Genomic DNA, 18,250 nt, shown 5'->3' with positions numbered 1-18,250 from the left:
CATGCAGAGACTTTCAACCTACAAAGAGGGCAAGGAAAAGGAGCGAGCCCTCGAAGAGGCAGGGTCGGAGGTGGCTGAGCCTCCGTCCCGACTGCCCAGCAGAACCACGACACCGACTCGCCAGACGAAGCAACCTCCGAGGTATCTGATAGACCTGACGGGCGGCAGCGACGACAACGCCGGCGGTGACAGCAGCGACGACAGCGATGGAGGTCCCTCAGCTCCACCAGGTCCATCGCGGAACGAGGACATCCCACCTGCACCAGCCAATGAGGAAGACCCCGAGGAAGCGCTCGTCGGCGGCCTCACTGAGGAGCAGTTGGAGCAAGCGGCCAGGGACTGGTCCCTGCGACGAGGTCTGGAGCCCGGGTTTCATCCCCGAGCCCACAGCACGGAGAGAAGGCATCCACTACCACCTACGGAGACCCCAGCGGCCAGCAGTTCCGACGAGGACAGGGAGGAATCGGACGAGGAGCAGCGGGACCCCGGTCGCCCTAAGAAGAAGACTCAGAAATCGGACACCTGGAGGATGGCCCGAGAATTAGCCGAAATACCACCGGGGGCCAGCAACTTTAGACTGCAGACCGGCCTCCGGATTTATCAGGTTATTGGAAGAATATGGGATCTTGAGGGTGACGGACTGATTGTGTTCACCAATGACAGATACAAGATCCACAATCGAAAGTTCAGACGCAGCCTTGAGGACCAAGCAGGGCAATATTACCAAGCGGATTCAAAATTGCTAGAAGCCACCTGTAGCCCAAAGACAAGGGGAGAAGTAGTCTTGATGAACGGCTATAGTCTCCCTTATGGTGCTGTAATCCTAGTCCCGATTGACGTCTACCGAAAAGGAGAGGGTTTGGAGGAATATCGGAAGAAGATGTGGCATGGACTCGAGCGGGGCTTAGCGGCGGCCAGCAACGAATGCATGAGAAGAGTCATAGTGAGTGTACAAGGACTGAGATCGCCGGATCTGCCAAGGGACACCGCCAGATCAATAGCGGAGAACGGAGTGGTGAATATAGCCAAGACCAACAGTCATTTCTTTGTGTTCAAAGAAGTGGTGGTGGTGGTTGACCCCCGTCTGCATCGACTCCGCACTGAGCAAGGGGTGAAATTGGCAGCTGAGATGGAGGAGCAATGCCGCATTAGCCATCCATCGCAAGAAATCAAGAAATATCCCTTAAAAATTCCCCAAAGTGAGGTTTTAAACACCACCCAGATAGGAAAAGCCAAGGCCGTGCAGCCACCCAGGATAAAGATAAAGGAGACACCTGTTGAACCAGGGTTCTCCGCAGCAAAGTACGTTAAGGAGTTCTCGTTTGAAGAGAGCCACAGTGAACTGAAAAAACCCAATGCGGGAAAAGTCAAGAATGAGCAGCCGACGGTCCCGAAAGAAGAAGGACCGATGAAACCAGCCAAGATTCGACCGCTGAACTCCCCCAGGAGAGAACCTCTTCGACAACAGCAGTATGAGGACATCAGTGACTCGGAGGACGAAGAGGAGCAACCGGAGATCGAACATCCTGGAGAAGAAGAAGAGGAGAGCGATCACGGCAGCGTCTTCTCCGACCCAAAGCAACTACCGGCCGAGCATAAGACACTCCGAACAGGACAGCATCGGGGTAAGAAGAAAGAAATAGAAACCTTTGACATCGAAGGATCTTCTGAGAGACTGGCAAGAGACGTGACCTGGGGTCCCGTGCAGGCTAAGGACGGACGGCGTACGTATGTACCAGAGGTCGGCCAAACCGAGTACCAGATCCCGGCAGGATGGGCCAGCAGATTGGGAGACCGGGTGCAGCTCGAGGTGGAAGCAACAATCGGAGAATGGGCTAACATCCTGATGACACCATCCTGCTCCACTCTGACAGCACACTATTCCCTGACTACCAACTTCAGGAATGCATACATTGGAATTATGTATGATGTGATGCTGCGACGACTGAAGAAAGCTGCCTTCAAATACTCCAGGGAGGCTCGACAGAAGCTGGACGAAGTGTCGGCTGATGAAGAGGAACCTCAGGCGACGTCTTCGGAGCCAGGACCACAGATCCCGGTGAGACCACCAGGGGCGTTGACTCAGCTACCTGCCACTAATACGGGACAGGATGCTTACGCCGAATTGAAGAATCTAAGGCTGGTGATTAGGAGTAAAAACGCAGACGAAAACAATGAAGAATATCTAAAAGATGTTTGGCCAACTGTGTTGTCTACCACCAACCACGAGGGAGCCAAAAAGTTGTGGCTGACCAGCGTGACTGCGGACCCGATGGTTGGAACAGATTCAGCACAGAGCAACTATGAGAGGCTGGTGTTGGAGGACATGGATGATGAAGAGTCCCAGGTGAAGAGAGCCAGAGGACGGCTGGACAAGGGAAGCCGGTTGGAACCGCTTTGGCACACACTTAAGCAGACCGTTTCCCCTGCGAGATATGTGAAAGTACTGCGTGAGGTGACAAAAGGACGCAGAGGAGAGATCGTGTTCGTGAAGTTGCCAGTGAGAAGCACAACAGTCGCTCAGATGGATGTAGCAGTGCAAGGATTCGACCTGGAACAACAGTACTACGAGGACAAAAGGAAGAAGGAGGCTAGCCAACCGGCAAAGCCACCTGGAAGGGTTAACATCAGACAACCATCCAACTTCCAGGGTAGACCGTTCCAGCAAGGAGCACCGCCATCCAACTTCCAGAGCAGACCGTTTCAACAAGGAACACCGCCACCCAACTTCCGGAACCGACCGTTCCAGCAGAAACCACCAGGACCACAAGGGAAACCGACCAACCCTCCGGCTTCATCAAATCAGCCAGGGAAAGGTCAGTTCCTGACAGATGAGGAGTATAGGAAATTGAGCCCAGAAGAGAGGACGGCCCTCCGTGAGTCCCGTAAAGCCGGGGCCGGAGGGTCACCAAAGTAATGGCGTCCAGGTCGCGGGTCGTTTTAGACAATGCCTACTGGGAAGGGGACGAAATCTATGCTAAAGTGGAAGGAGTGCCCTACCTAGTGGACACCGGAGCGGAGGTGTCGATGACCCGCAAAGACCTAAAAACAGCAGGACACCTGAAGGTTCAGTTTGCCAATGGGAAAATAGAAGAAATGCCATATGGGACCTGGAAAGGAGTAGTATGGGTGAAAGGTCCCTACAATCTCCTTACAGTAAAAGACTTAGACGAACTCAGTAAAAAGAAAAGCACACATCGTAGGCTGGAGAGAAGGCTGACGAGCTTGAAAGCAAGATTGGTGAAAGTCGGCCCAACACAAACAGGATCAGAGAAGCAAGACTGGTACAAACCGGTCGACATACCAACGGTGACAGAACAGAAACTTGAAGAGAGTGACTTCTCCCCGGCTGGGAAAGAGGAGCTACGTGAAATCATCGCTACAGCACAGGTAGCACGGTTCAAAAATGATTGTGGAGATTTGGGCCCAAAGTTTGTTCATCACATCGAAGGTGGGGTTCATCCACCTGTTCGGCAGTACCCGTTGAACCCAGGAGCAGTCGAGGAGATGGACAAGATCGTGAAGGAGCTGGGCGCCCTAGAGATCATCAGAGAGGAGCTCAACCCGATCACCAACAGCCCCATCCAGGCGGTGAAGAAACCTGAATCGGCTGGAGGGGGTTGGAGGCCAGTCATCAACTTCAAGGCCCTGAATCGGAGAACAATAGCAAACCGAGCCAGTTTGATCAATCCACAAGGAGCGTTGAAAACTCTTCGAGTCAAAAAGTTCAAGTCCTGCATCGACCTAGCCAATGGATTTTTCTCTCTACGCCTCGCCAGACAGTCGCAAGGTAAAACTGCATTCACCCACAAAGGCAAGAGCTATGTGTGGCAAAGGTTACCCCAGGGGTACAAGAACTCCCCAAACGTGTTCCAGTCAGCAGTGATGGAAGTGTTGGGGGACGTGGGTGCAACTGTGTACATTGATGATGTTTTTATTGCTGATGACACAGAAGAAGAACACCTAGAGAGGCTACGAAAAGTGGTTAAAAATCTCACCAAAGCAGGTTTGAAGCTAAACCTCAAGAAATGTCAATTTGGACAGTTCCAAGTGAATTATCTGGGTTTCCAAGTCACGTCGGACTTGGGACTCTCGGATGGGTACAGAGAAAAGCTGACAAACATTCAACCACCACAGTCAGAAAATGACCTGCAGAAAATATTGGGACTGTGCAACTATGTCAGAGACCATGTACCCAACTATCAGAAATATGCCAAACCCTTGTACCACTGCCTGAGGAAAAGTGAGGACGACGAGAAAGACGGAAAAAGACCCTGGGTTTGGACAGCAGCAAATCAACAGAACCTAGAGGAACTGAGAAGGGCCATTCAAGCAGCTGTGAGATTGGAGCCAAGGAGTTTGTCAGAAAGGCTGGTGGCAGAGATCAGCTGCGAGAATGACGATGCCATGATCAAAGTGAGTAACGAAAATGGAGGCTTGGTTACCCTGTGGAGTTACACTCTAACTTCTGTTGAAAAGAAATACCCGCAGGAAGAAAAAGAGCTAGCGGTGTTAGCCCGCTATTGGGGTGTGCTGAAAGATTTAGCACAAGGACAACCAGTCAAAGTCATCACACAAAGCCAAGTTCACAAGTACCTAAGAAAAGGAACTGTGGAAAGTACTAAAGCAACCAATACTCGGTGGGGAAGATGGGAGGACATCTTGCTGGACCCGGAGCTTGAAATTGGGCCAGCACAACCTACCAGTAAGAAAAAACCACAAGAAACACTTGAGAAGCCAGGACAACCGGAATGGACAATCTACACTGATGGATCCAGAAAGGGGTCCGACCAGTCGGCATACTGGGGATTTATTCTGAAGCAGGACGGCAAAGAGAAAGGCCGCCAGAAAGGAAAGGCCCCCGGTAGTGCTCAAGCCGGAGAAGTGACGGCAGTACTGGAAGGATTGCTGGAGCTGGTGAAAAGGAAAATCAAAAGTGCCAGGTTAGTAACCGACAGTTACTACTGCGCTCAGGCTCTCAGAGAAGACTTGGCCATTTGGGAAGAAAATGGTTTCGAGACAGCAAAGGGCAAGCCAGTGGCACACAAAGATTTGTGGAAAAAAATTGCTGAGCTGAAGCTGCAGTTGGAAATAGAAGTGCAGCACCAAAGAGCACACACGCATGAGGGAGCTCATTGGCGTGGGAATGATGAAGTGGACTGTTATGTCCAACAAAGGAAGATCGTCTTTGTCGGTACCGAGAAGTGGGACAGAACTCCCAAAGGACGGGAGGTCCCAAAAGAATACGTGGTCGAGGTCGTGCGGAGCGTGCATGAGGCCCTTGGACATGCAGGCGTGCGACCTACCCGTAAGGAACTGGAGGAGCAAGACCTTTGGATCCCAGTGAAACAAGTCCAACGCGTGCTAAGGGACTGTGAAGTGTGTGGTCAATACAACGCAGGTCGCCGAGGGCAGCGGATGGATGGGTTGTCCATCAAAAGCACGGTCCCCTGGGGCTCAGTCTGCATGGATGTTGCAGGACCCATGGGGATAACAGGAAGGAGAGGTGAGAAGTACCTCTTAGTGCTGGTGGATTCCATGTCGGGGTTTGTAACTACAAAAGCAGCCAGGAAAGCAAACGGCAATAGCGTTGTCGGCATGCTGGAACAAGTATGCAGTGCCCTGGGAATCCCGAAAGAGCTGCGCACGGACAATGGGACTCATTTCCGTAATTCACAGGTTGACCAGTGGTGTCAGAAGTATGGAGTAATGCGAGTTTACTCGCCACCCTATACCCCACAAGCTAACGGAGTGGTGGAACGAGCCATAGGGTTAGTGAAAAGCTGGATAGCTAAAAATGCTAACACCAACAGTTGGAGCACCCAAGCGGTGGAAATAGGGCAGGCCCTGAACGACAGAAGCAGAGCCGAAAGACCCGCCCCTGCGATGGAACTCAACCAACGGCCGTTCACCACGAAGGAAGTGGGGCGGGGCTCCAGCGACAAAAAGGAGAAGCTGACGCCCAGAGTGCCATTCCGAGAGGGACAGCGCGTGTGGGTCAAAGCAAGAGAGCAACCTGTACATGCAGCAGTAAAACCCAAGTTTGAGACAACTGACATCGTCAAAAAAGTACTGGATAGGAACACAGTATTGCTGGAAAGAAAAGGGATCCAAGGAGTTGAGCAGCTCAAGCCGGTTCCTGACTAAAGCGAAACAGAAGCCGGTGAAATGGCCAGTGAATCATGTACCATTCCACCCTATCTCGGACTGGCCACCGTGAAAGGGGTGGTTGTAATTAGAAGAACCCCTTCAGGGATTTGGGCAGGACGAGCCCTGAAGAAATTGGATTGGGCCAAAAATGGAGTCCTGTCGGAGGACAGAGAGATGCTGGTTTGGAGAAAAGCTAAAAGCGGCTGCCCGGTTTGTTTAGCCGACCACCATCTTCCCATTATCTGGGAAGGACCGGGCCGTGAGAAGCCAAGACACCAGGAGGCTACCGCAGAGATGCTACAACACCTTCGCGTCTCCCCAGTCACGGTATTGAACAACACAGTCTGTGGGAACTGCCGAGTGGGTTACCTGCCCCGGCTTAAGTTGGAAACCCAATGGGGGTGGCTCCAGGAAAAACCAAGAACTTGTTATTGCACGTGGGACGGAGATGAGCTACACCACTGCCCTGTGTGCGAGGAACAGCTGAAGAGGGGAGAGGTAACACTGACAGGCGAAGCTGAAGGGTGGCAAGTGACAAGATTTTACAGCTCGCTGCGATATTACAGAACCTATGGGCAAGTGCAGCCGAACTATGGGAGCTCCATACCGATAATATTACCAGGACCTTCCGCCCCTCCGAACACTCCAGAGGAATTGGACCCATGGGTGTGGAAGAGGGAAGAAGGGCCCCATGATGTCCTGTGGGATTCTGTTCAAGCCGCCTGGCCATATGACGCTGCTAGAGCATCCCTGTCATGTCCACCATTGAATGCCAACCACTCTCCGGTGGTCTTCCGGGTACATCGGCCTCACGCATACCAACCATCAGCTGAGGAGCTAAGTGCACTCCCAGATGACGCCCGAGAGCAAGCCGTTAACGGTGGGTGGACAGGCCCCTGGGAACTAACCACCTGGGCACATCTAATTTTGGAGGTCATCAATGACTGCACGATACCCATAGTGGATCTGCCGGATGTACCAAGAGAAGATGGGGTGCGCAGCTCGGATATGTATTACTACACCACAGAGGTGGAAGGATGGGGCAGCAATGCGGTGAGACCAAAAGAGAAGTCCTGCCTGTACTGGGTGACAGCGGAATCCCAGTTTCGGGATGGAGTTTTGCAACACCCGGGAGGCGTGGCTCACAGGGCGAGTACGCCCTCTGATCCTAGCACCTCCTGTCATGTCCAGCTGTCAGTGCGCATGATCACCGTCCCCTATAAAGGGATCTACTCAGTCGGAGCAGCCATCAAAGTGGTACCAGACGAGCAGACTCACGCCACCGTGTCCAGTACGGAGCCGGAGCCTCCCAAGAAGAAATCCAAAACTCACGCCTGGCAGAAGCTCGCCTCAGCATTTCCATGGAGAAAGACAAACCAAGACTGATGGACGCACCGGAAGGAGGAAAACGAGTCGTCGAGTCTGCAGGTCAGCAAAAAACCAAAAAACGAAAGGGGAGACAGTGTTTTGTGACTAGATTGTTCAAAGTGGGGGTTGGAGTCTCATCGGGACTATCAGACAGAGGCCCGTTTTTAAAACTCCCTACCACCTCCATTCTACTAGATATGCCAAGAGAAGATTTCACTGTTTCCAATCCGCTCACTGAGGCCTATTTTCTTAAGTATCTCATATATCTCCGACCCACCAATTTCCAAAACGTAAAAGAGGTGGGGGAAAGTGAAGAATACACGACGCCCCCGGCCATGAAGCCACATTTATTTATCCCTACCGCACCGCCCGCTTGGAAAGGAAGAGGATCCGACAACACGGTTAATGTTGCATCAATCTCCCCTATGTGCCCAAGATCTCTACCGTGGACTTTTAATACAGTGTATTTCAGGTTACAGGGGATCGAGCTACGGATTAGGTGGGGTCCCCATTATCTTGAACCACTGCAAGGACTGTATTGTGAAATTTCACTCAATGACATGGTCATTTGGACCACTTCACGAAGTATGGCGAGAACTATAGTAAAGAGGGAAATAAATCCAGAATGTTATATATTTAATAACACCAGGCTTCCATTGAAATTGGAAATAGACAGGGTCTACCCCAATCCACCACACCAGAGGATTTTTACTCCGTCAACCTGGGGGTACCGCACTAGACTAACTCTGCATGGACAATCATTGTACACCTATATCTCAGTACCTGCCCCAATAGGGTACAAACACGAATCCTGGCAAGACCAGGCGCTGAAAAATGGAACCGCCCCAGGCCCATTCCCTAGGCCGGACTACTGGAGGGTGTTCCACTGGAAGTGGGTGTGGAGGGGGTTGGAGCCTGATTTACCCTACCCCTCTCCCATATATACAGCCCTGCAGCAGAGAAGGGCCACCAGACGGGTTGGAAAGAACCCTGCCAACCAAGGCCACCTCAACTCTTTGAGAAAAATCTGTACAGCGCCTGATACAGCGGATCCCAGAGAGGCACTAATCTGGCCAGGATGGATGCTATCGGCATGAGGCGCCGACCTACAGACCCGGAGTTGCTGGATGTTACATCGGAATCAGACAGCTCTACTGACACCGACGACGACTCGGAAATCTCTAACGAACCCTTGCTACGGAAAACGACTACGATAACCAGAAAAACCCTATGCCTGAAAGGGCTGCTAACGCTTCTTGCCCTGCTGTTTGCTGCTGCTGTTCTTGCTACTATCTTCTACTTCATCGGAGTTGGACCGTGGTATCTTACGCATACAAGGGTCACCTATGGACATTCTAAGTACGCTAACTTCAATTGTTGGAATACAAGCACCACGGCTATTTTTGTACCATGGAATAACGAAACATCTGTCCAGAACCGAACCGGGTTGTTCGCCAAAGACAACGGGAAAAAGTACGTGGAGCGCCGAGCCTTCGGATTGAACGACTCCACTCTGGACGACCTTCTGAATCGCACCTGGGAGATCTACAACTATGACTTCCTCGAGACTGGAGTGCTCTGCTGGATACGGGTTCTGCAAAACAAAGAACGACGGACCGTCAGATGCAACTGGATTCACCCGGACCGAGGTATGCCAGAATGGCATTGCAACATGGCTTGTCGATCGCTGCTATTGATGCCAAGTCAAGGGTACTGGGATACCGAAGTAGTATACCCAGCCCCACACAGGTCCTCAGGCTGTCGGGCCTGGCTTCCACGAGGGGAGTTTTGGGGAGACATCCACCTGAACTGCAGAAAGGATGACATCATCCCTACAGCACCAACGGGCAACTGGACCTATCGAAATGCCTCCCGAGGTAATCTTCCAGTCAATACAACGATGCTGCCTACATCAGCCAATTTGACCAACATGACGGCTTTCCTGATCAGACAAGGACCTAGACGGTTTATGTATGATGAGGAGCAAAAGCACTGTTATAGACACCACTTTAGTTGGTTGAATCCTTGCCTCTGGAATAAGTTTGTGCAATGTGCAGGACGGAATTATATAGTTACAGCCATAGAAGAATACTGGGCTGATTTGTGGCACTCTACACGCACAATCCGTACAGAGGTTGAAACCTGGCTGAACAACTCATTCCCATGGACATACATAGCCAAAGACCAGACGTTCTTTATGGGAGACTTCCCGGAGGGAACGGTTCGCTCTCATACTGGTTTGGAGGAGCTACACATTGCCAATTTGCGTACACAACCCCTTCCAACTCCTGATGACCTTCTGAAAGTTCCTAAAAATGACTTTGCAAAAATTGACAAATGTGTCGCCAAAAGAATTTTTGAGAGCCTTAATGACACCTGTTGGAGGAAAACCCACTCATCGCCACGTTGTGACCTCTGGCAAACGGGGAACGCTCTTCACTCCACCTGGAGGTACAACTGCCCTGATCCTGAAAAAGCACCTACTGCCAAATGGGCTTTGCGAGCCTGGTACGAGGATTACACTCGAAATTGGGACTACGAGTGGTGGGGACTCCAACAAGATGAGTTTGAAGCTTGGGTAACACCATGCCTCACGGAATCAACAAACTACTGGGTCAAGTACCAGTACATCGCCACGGTTTATTCGAAAGACCGCATGATATGGCCTGGAGTTTTTTGGAGACCTGACAGTTATGTCAACCCAAGACCTTGGCGCATGACCTGTAGAAACACGACAAGACGGGTCCTCGAATGCACGATCAGTTTGGCCAGGAGACCCTGCCAAACCGTTCGAGGTTGGGAAAGCTACTGCGAGGAACATTATGCAGAGGAGTATGACACTCACTCTTCTGAGGTTACTTGGCGGAAAATCAATGGCACATGGCGGAGGGCCATAGTGAGCGGACGGACATGCACCGACGCAATCCTAGGATATCATCTTCAGAAGCGCAAGAGCATTCTTGGACTACCCGTTCCGTTCATTCCAAATCCCCTTATAGCCATCGCCGAAGGACATGCTTTTCGGAAAAGTCTGTGTGAAGGGAACATCGACTCAGGGTTTGACTGGGTAGGACCCAACCTGTTGTATTCCAATCTCACCTGCTCCACCACTATGGAGCATTGGCAGCAATGTGGAGAAGGCTCTAATAGACATGACTGTTTCTGGTATGAGACTATGGGAGCAACTTTGGTGGCCGTCGCCACCGAGGTTGTGGAAGAAATTGCTCATGTGGTGGAAGAAGGCCTCAACATTGTTGAACAGTGGCTGCTAGACGCTTTGAGCGTGCTATGGCCATATCTCTTAGGACTCCTGGGCGTCGCCGTAGCAATACTCATCGGCAAAATCGTCTTGGAGGCGTGGCTGAAAGCACTTTGTCGTTGCAAAAAGAGGAACTACCAGCCCCTCCCCCCTAAGGAGGAGCCTACTCCTGCATAAGAGAGAGCTGCCGTGTGCCTGCGACCCATTCAACCTTCATCGCAGCTGCCGACAGGATCTGATCCAGAGCGACCATCATCTCACATCATGGAAAACAACTCTTCGACCAACTCATCAAATCCCAACTCACTTTTTGCACCGATTCAAGTGAGTACCATTGAGCACTTAGGGATTACCCTGGCCTGGGTAGTCTTCTGCCACACCGGTCCTTGGCCCAAGGGACATCCTATGAGGATCTTCGTCGCGCTACAAGGATATGCCAAGCTTATCCTCCGTCCAATCATTCTCCACAGATGGGGGTTGGCTTCGTCCCTCTTTGCCTGTTACTTGATGGGCCGTACTCGCATCAATTGGCGCAGGGGCGTTGTGGTCTGCCTGTGGCTCATCACCGACACCGCAGCCCTGATACTGGAATTGGTCCTGGGGGGCGCACAAGCTACACGAGCCGCCCCATTTAAGATTCTCACAGCCATTCTAGAAGGGCTTTTCGCAGTATCTATCCTCATCTACTTAGCGCGCCAGGCCTTGGCTATCAAGGGTCGAGGACGGCGAATTTGGATGCAAAAGTGGGTAATTCTGGCTCTTTGGGCAACGGTTTGGGGGATCCTGGTGGTCCTCTACTGGCTTCATGAAACCTCGGACCTCGCCATTGTTGTATGGCTGATGACCTACGCGGCAATATTCCATGATTCAGCTCATGTCTATGATCGAGGTGAACCGGCACCAGATCATGACATTTCGGCTCCTGTGATTAATTCACCTTGGCTCGCAAAACAAGCTGGCACACGGGCTTAAAACCAGCCTACTCTCTCAGCTTTCGCTTTAGCATTTTCGTCATTGTAAGTACATGTAGTTAATCAATAACCACTAATCATGAAGTTACCTGGGTTACTGTTTCTCCTCAGGCATCAACCTGCTGTGTGGGATGTGGGATCACCGCAGAATCCTATGGATTCATTTGGGTGGCATCGTCCGCCCGCTGGTGTCACAAATGCGTGAGCAGCCATTTTAATGATGTAACGGCAATTCTCTGCGCTACAGGGCTGGAGGATTTGCCCTACATAGCGGATTCCACATCTAGATCCCTGGAACGGGTGCACAAAATCGTGTGGACCTCTGCATTTGGCCTAGCCGACGACGACTTCCCAGCATATCCATTGTATACGGGGCTACGGCTGCCCGTAATTCATAAGTTGTGGGAACACCAACTTACTCGGCAATGCCTCCCAACTTTACATCTGTTGGATGGCCGAATTGTGGCGGTGGGCGATTATCTTCCGCCTACACGTCCCGTGTCTCCGGATTTGTTTATCGACGTCGGATGCCAAGCCAGCAGTGCGACTAACGAGAGAGGTACCCAAACTGAGAACCTCAGTTCATCTCCCCAAGCATGCCAGAATGAGGATACCCTTTCCCCTTCATCTCCATCACCAAGTGATATGGATTTCCAGAATCTGCTGGCAGAGTTGGACGACTACTGCAACAATCCATCAACGCTGCCCGACTTCGGCATGGACTTGCCTTCGCCTCTGCCGCCTCCGCTGGAACGTTCCACCCTTTCCGTCTCAGGTGACTCTACACTTGACAACGATTTGGGCGCAGAACGTTGGCTTTCTCCGCCATCCAATCTGTCGGAGTATGCGGTTGTGGATTCCTGGACACCTTCATTGTCTCCGGTTACCTGCTATGAGCGGGACATCCTCACTATCACTTGTGATGATGGACTTGATCTCTTTTGACTTTGGACTCTGTGTTTTCTGCGAAGCACCGTCCGATCTCATGGAGGGGGTGTCAAGAAAACTGGCATGGGGTGTGAGATCTTTCCGGGTGCATGCAGAAAAGGTGCATAGAGGCCTGAGAGAAAATAAGTAATCTTGTAGTTTGATTAAAAGCTAATTAAATTGAATATGAAGGAATAGTAAAATGAATACAAGTAATCACATAATAACCTTCTGAAATGTATTATCTGAAATGTGATCTGTAATGATTTCTGTAATGAATTAACTGTGGAAAGATTATGGTTGATGAATTATAATAAGTAAGAGATGTGATTGATTGTTAACTAAGGATCAAACTTGTGATGATGTGAAGTTGTAATCATTTGAAATTAATTCAAACAGGTTTAACAACAGATTTAATGTGTTTAATGAGCTATAATACATAATAGTGGGTTATAGAAAAAGAGAGGAATACAGCACAGTCCTGAAACAGGAAATGTCGCAAGCAGTTCTGAACAGATGGTCAGAGCGCACAGGATGGTTGGAGTGTTGAGTTTGGCTGAAGCAACGGAGAAAGGGGAAGTACGGGACTTTCCACCATGGTCAGCAGAAATAGATTGGGCAATGTGAGGACTTTTTCATGAGAAACAGCAGATGTGGAGAAAGTCACGTAGGCCAAACCTCCCCATACACACACATGGTGGAGAGATGCATAAAAAGGGGCTGAGAAGAGGAACCAGTTGTTCCCAGTCCGACGGCGCAGAAGGAGAGACAACTTGCTGAAGCAGATTGAGCCACGGACCGCACTTCAGAACCACGGGAGAGTTCGGACTTCACACCGCCAAGGAAGGACTGGGTTCCATCGCCCCATCCCTGGTTCTTCATTCGATCGTCGGTCTCGTCTCAGCCCAGCAAATACAAACTCTGCAACAAGACTTGGAGGAAGGACAAAGCTCCCTCAGGGATGAGGAACTGGGTTTTGCCAAAGGATTCGGACCCGTTCTGCTTTGTTTCTTTTCTAAAGAGGGTTTTTTCCACACAAGGCAAAGACCTCAACCAAGGATGCTAGAAATTCCTGTTGCCAAAGATCCACCATCGTCTGGGTATGAGTTGAATCTGCTCATTGAAATTCCATCTCAGAACTTGCGACTTTAGTCAGGGAAAAGAGGACAGGGTAGTATGATTGTACATGTAAATTTTATTACACTGTTTTTGAATTATTTACGATTGATTATTGATTTGTATGTCGCATATCCCTGCTTAAGCTTGCTTAATAAATTTATACTATAAAATTCTAAAGAGGTTGGTGGACATTGGAATTAATAGAGTCATTTAATCTTCGTTCAGTTCTTTTAATTAAGGGAAAACTAATGTACATGATTCCAGTAAATAGGAGGCTTCATAATTTCCTTTGGTGAGAATAAATAATGACCCTGGGACTTACATCTAAGTCACTAAACATAATCTAGCCGGTTCCAAGTGCAAGTTATGATTTAGAAAGTGGGCTACCGTTAACAGAAGTGGTTATTGGAATTATGCAGCTGTGAGGGCTACTCAGCTGATTGTTTCTTAACTGTAAAGGGTCATAACTTCTGGATTGGAGGTAGTTAGAGCTAGACGAATCACTTTCGCCACCAGTTTAAATAGATTATCTCTTATAGAGTACTTTTAGGGTAATACCCAGGTCTCAGAGATTTTCCGGACCTGTTAGACAGAGAACTGGTCAGTAGGCAGCCCTGGGTAGTAGTGAGGAGTGGGCGGGGCTGACTATTGCAGGATAACCTTCAGTGTTAGGCTCTGAAGACACAGGCTAATAAAAAACGACCTACTGGGCAAATAGAGAAAGCTCACCACTGAGAACAATTATGTCAAACTCCCCGTTGCTGAGCGGCTGATCCTTATAAGAGATCCGGGCCCTGAAACAACCCGTCTTCCTCAGGGTGAGTCTCAGCAAAACCTGGCACTGCTGCTTGTTGAGTGAAACTGACTTGCTGTAGAAATCATCTGAGCTGTCATCATCCACAATACCAAGCTGGGAAAAAAACAGCAGCATGAATATACTGGCAAAGTTTAACTCACTGTGAACAGGACTTGAAAATAGATCCAGACTTTCACTTGACTTTTTGTCAAAAAAAGAACAAGATGTTTTCTCTTACAGAGTTAATATGGACACTGTAGTTTTCTTCGTCCGTAAGAGACGTTGAGTTACTGGTGGGGTTTCCATACTCGTCCCTGGGTTCAATTTGCAAAGTGTGCTGCTGGCCATTTGTTAGCACCAGGGTGGAGAAATGGTAGGCTATCTTGGTTTTAGATGGAACAACTGTACCTGTGAAAAGAAATGACAAGATTAAAAAATGTATAAGATTTCTTTAAAAAAAAACAAAAAAAAACATAAATCAAGCACAAGAAAATAAAACTATCTTCACACCTGGTTGGAATATCTTGTAATAAGGACTGTAGGCCACATTGAGGCCACCCAGCTTTACAGCAACCTCGTAGCGTCCAGCTTTGCGCACTGTGAAGGCCACTTTCACAACGTTGGACTCCGGCTCCTGCAGAACCTCCTGGGTGACCGGGATGTCCAGAGCCAGTTCGATGTGGGTGATGTTCACCCTCAGACCCACAGGCCGATGCGCAGGGAAAGGTTGACCATTCTTGTAAAAAAGCTGAAACAGCATAAGCACAATGTGAGAATAACAACTTTATATTTGTAAACACTGTTTTTCAGAGACAGATATTATGGGTTTTATAGTAGATGCAGAGTCTTTCATATTTATTGATATCCCATTAAATTTTTCACAGTTTGTAATAGTTCAGCAACAAATTCAATTAATTTTGGTAGACTTTATGTGTCAGATCAACGCAAGGCTTTGCATAATTAAGAAGAGACAGGAAAAGGGATGCACAACTTAAAAAATTTGTAACAAATTAAAATCTGAAAGGTTTCACATACATTGGTATTCAGCCCCATTTACTCTATTACCAGGAAATAAAAACAAGTCGAGCAAACTGCCCTGAGAAGTTCCCACCTCAATAACACATTGTGGTGGCAGTAAGGAAACTACTCAGAGTTGGCGCAGTGATTGGTGGAGCTAAACTCAGGTCAATCCAGAAAGAAAAGCTGCTAGAAGCTGTGAAAGGCTTGTCACTGGGGTGGAGATTCGCCTAGAAATGACCTGAACCACAGCCAGCACTACAATAAAGAGATTTAAAGACTGATGTTCAGTGATGCTTCCCATGCCACCTGACAAAGCTTAAGCTTGTCTACAAATAACAATGAGTGAAAACTTCAAAATAAAGAGAGAGACCATAAAAAATACTATAACAACAACAAACACTGATGTGACAGGACAAAATGCTGAAGGCACTGTGTATATTTTTAGTCTTAATCCCTTTTATAAATCTGTTTTTACCTGAACTCTAAAGGTCATCGTCTGCCCGACTTCCTGTGGTTCCTTCCAGTCCCACGAGACCTTACAGGAACGAGGGTCCAGGTAGTTGCCGCGGACATAGTCGTAGATGCTGCGGTCGCCTCTTCTTCCAGGATCCTCATTCTGTAGGAAGCTAACGATCCTAGCTGCGAGCTCACAGAGGAACTTGATGGTAAAGAAAAACGCTATGATGGAAACAGTAATTCCACCTGCCAAAAGAAAGGAGGATTTACTAGGCAGAATTATTTTATATTAAAAGCTACACAAACACATTTACTAACTTGTTAGGTTTTGGTTTTTTTCCATCAATCAACCCAACAGCTTATCCTGAACTCACCAATCACGTAAAACATGAGGTCCCTTATCAAAAAGCACAGTGCCACAGTACAGCCAAAAAGGAGAGCTCCCGCTGAGGAAAACAAAAAAAAATACAAAGATTAAATTTATACAGAACATTTTTTTCTAAAGCATCAAATTAAATTTGAATGATTATATTTTTGCTTTTTATTATGATCTTCCATATAACTCGTCTTAAGTTACGGATAGCTGAAAACCACACCTAAAGAAAGGAATGTTGAGGAACAAGAGGAATAGTTCAGCATCAAGAGCATGACAACATTTAGTTGTAATGCATTATTATTTAGAACATGGGTGCCCAAAGTCGTTCCTCGAGGGCCGGCATCCTGCATATTTTAGTTTTCTCCCTGGTTTAACCCACCTGGATCAAATGATGGCTCGTTAGAAGTAAGAAGAACATTGACATGTTGAAAAGGTTGTTGGTACTACCGGGGAGAGAACTAAAACTTGCAGGATGCCGGCCCTCGTGGACCGACTTATTGTTATCACTATGAAAGTAAAAGTTATGGTTTACTGAGAGAAAACGCAAACTTCTGTGCTCTGCATACAAGTAAAGCAACACTAAAGTTATCAGAGGCTACACATACATGAGTGTCATCCTGGAAAATTTTTGTTCTGTCTTACTGAGTCACACTCAACGAGTGAACTTTGTACCAACAGAAATACTCAAACGCAACCTGTCCCTTTTTTACACCCTGACTATAAAAGCTGAAGACAAGCAACCACAGCTCAAAGAAACAGAAAAATAATCCATCTCACCAGTTGACCACTTCTCATTCAGACGCCTCTCAGCAAGGCTGCGCACCAGCCGGATCTCGTAGTCCTGGTCTCGACTCCCTCTAGAGGTCTGCAGAATCTTGATGCCTGTGGACAGCTTTATGTAGTCGTCGTAATAGTAACCCCAGGCAGCTAAAGAGAGCTGCAGCTGACTGTCGAATCGAGACAGGTCATCCAGATTCATACAACCCAAGGTTTTCAGTCTGGTGTGAGAAAAAAACAAAACAAAAATGAAAGTATTTTGGGTAGTTAAATAACTAAAGATAGCATTCTACAGCAAACCACTCCACCGTGCCTGCAGCTCCTGTACGCTACTGTCTAATAAGCCACACCGCTGCTGTTATATGACATAGGAGGCCGTCCCTTGGACAAAACTAGTTTGTGTGAAATTGTGCATGATGGCATCCCCAGTGTTTTCAGATAAACAAGGTGCTAAGCAAAGAAGCAGCTTGTCCAGTGTATGCATTCTAAATATATTTTTTAGACAAGGAAAGAGAGAAAATGCTCTGCAAACTGATTAACATTTTATGGCTAAACAGTAATTTCCTGTTGCAAGTTTTAATTGTCAGTCTAACTTTCTGCGTAAGCAGCTGCTGGGTGTGTACTTATGAGTTCTAAGTTTACGGTCAAGATGACATTTGAAATAAAAAATAAAAGAAGGTAGTGTTTGTACTTCCTTCCCCATGATATGCAATTTTAGAAATATATCATTGTTCCCTTTTTAAATTGTGTTGAACAGTGCAGCATTACTTGCCATAGTATTTTGAAGCTTATTTAGCTGCATTATTATCCAGAGTCAACACCAATCTGAGTAAGGATGTAGGGTCACAGTATCACTCAGGCTTATGCTTAGGTTTTTCAGTACCTAACATTTTGCCTTACAATCATATTCCATCAAACTAATTTGACTGTGAGAACAGAAAATGTTATTGAAATATTTTGCTATATTTAAGTCAGTAATAAAGACTTAAATTTAACTCCGAGTGAATCAAGATGAGAATAGTTAGAACTAT

General features: G+C 48.2%; 1 protein-coding gene across 2 annotated transcripts in view; it reads right to left on the bottom strand.

Annotated features, from left to right (window-relative positions):
- The window catches only part of arel1 (apoptosis resistant E3 ubiquitin protein ligase 1), a 34,410-nt gene that overhangs the window by 13,380 nt on the left and 2,780 nt on the right, over positions 1-18,250 (bottom strand). For both annotated transcript variants that reach the window (XM_023352533.1, XM_023352534.1), the window contains exons 4-9: positions 17,220-17,440; positions 16,441-16,512; positions 16,086-16,312; positions 15,101-15,338; positions 14,829-14,998; positions 14,524-14,704 (exon numbers count right to left, since the gene is read on the bottom strand). In XM_023352533.1, the coding sequence (XP_023208301.1) occupies positions 14,524-14,704; positions 14,829-14,998; positions 15,101-15,338; positions 16,086-16,312; positions 16,441-16,512; positions 17,220-17,440 (1,109 nt within the window). The remainder of the gene's footprint in view (positions 1-14,523; positions 14,705-14,828; positions 14,999-15,100; positions 15,339-16,085; positions 16,313-16,440; positions 16,513-17,219; positions 17,441-18,250) is intronic.

This window comes from Xiphophorus maculatus, chromosome 19, assembly GCF_002775205.1.
Source record: "Xiphophorus maculatus strain JP 163 A chromosome 19, X_maculatus-5.0-male, whole genome shotgun sequence".
Taxonomy (NCBI): domain Eukaryota; kingdom Metazoa; phylum Chordata; class Actinopteri; order Cyprinodontiformes; family Poeciliidae; genus Xiphophorus; species Xiphophorus maculatus.
Note: the sequence above shows the minus strand (reverse complement) of the source record. Positions and strands in the feature narration are given on the sequence as shown.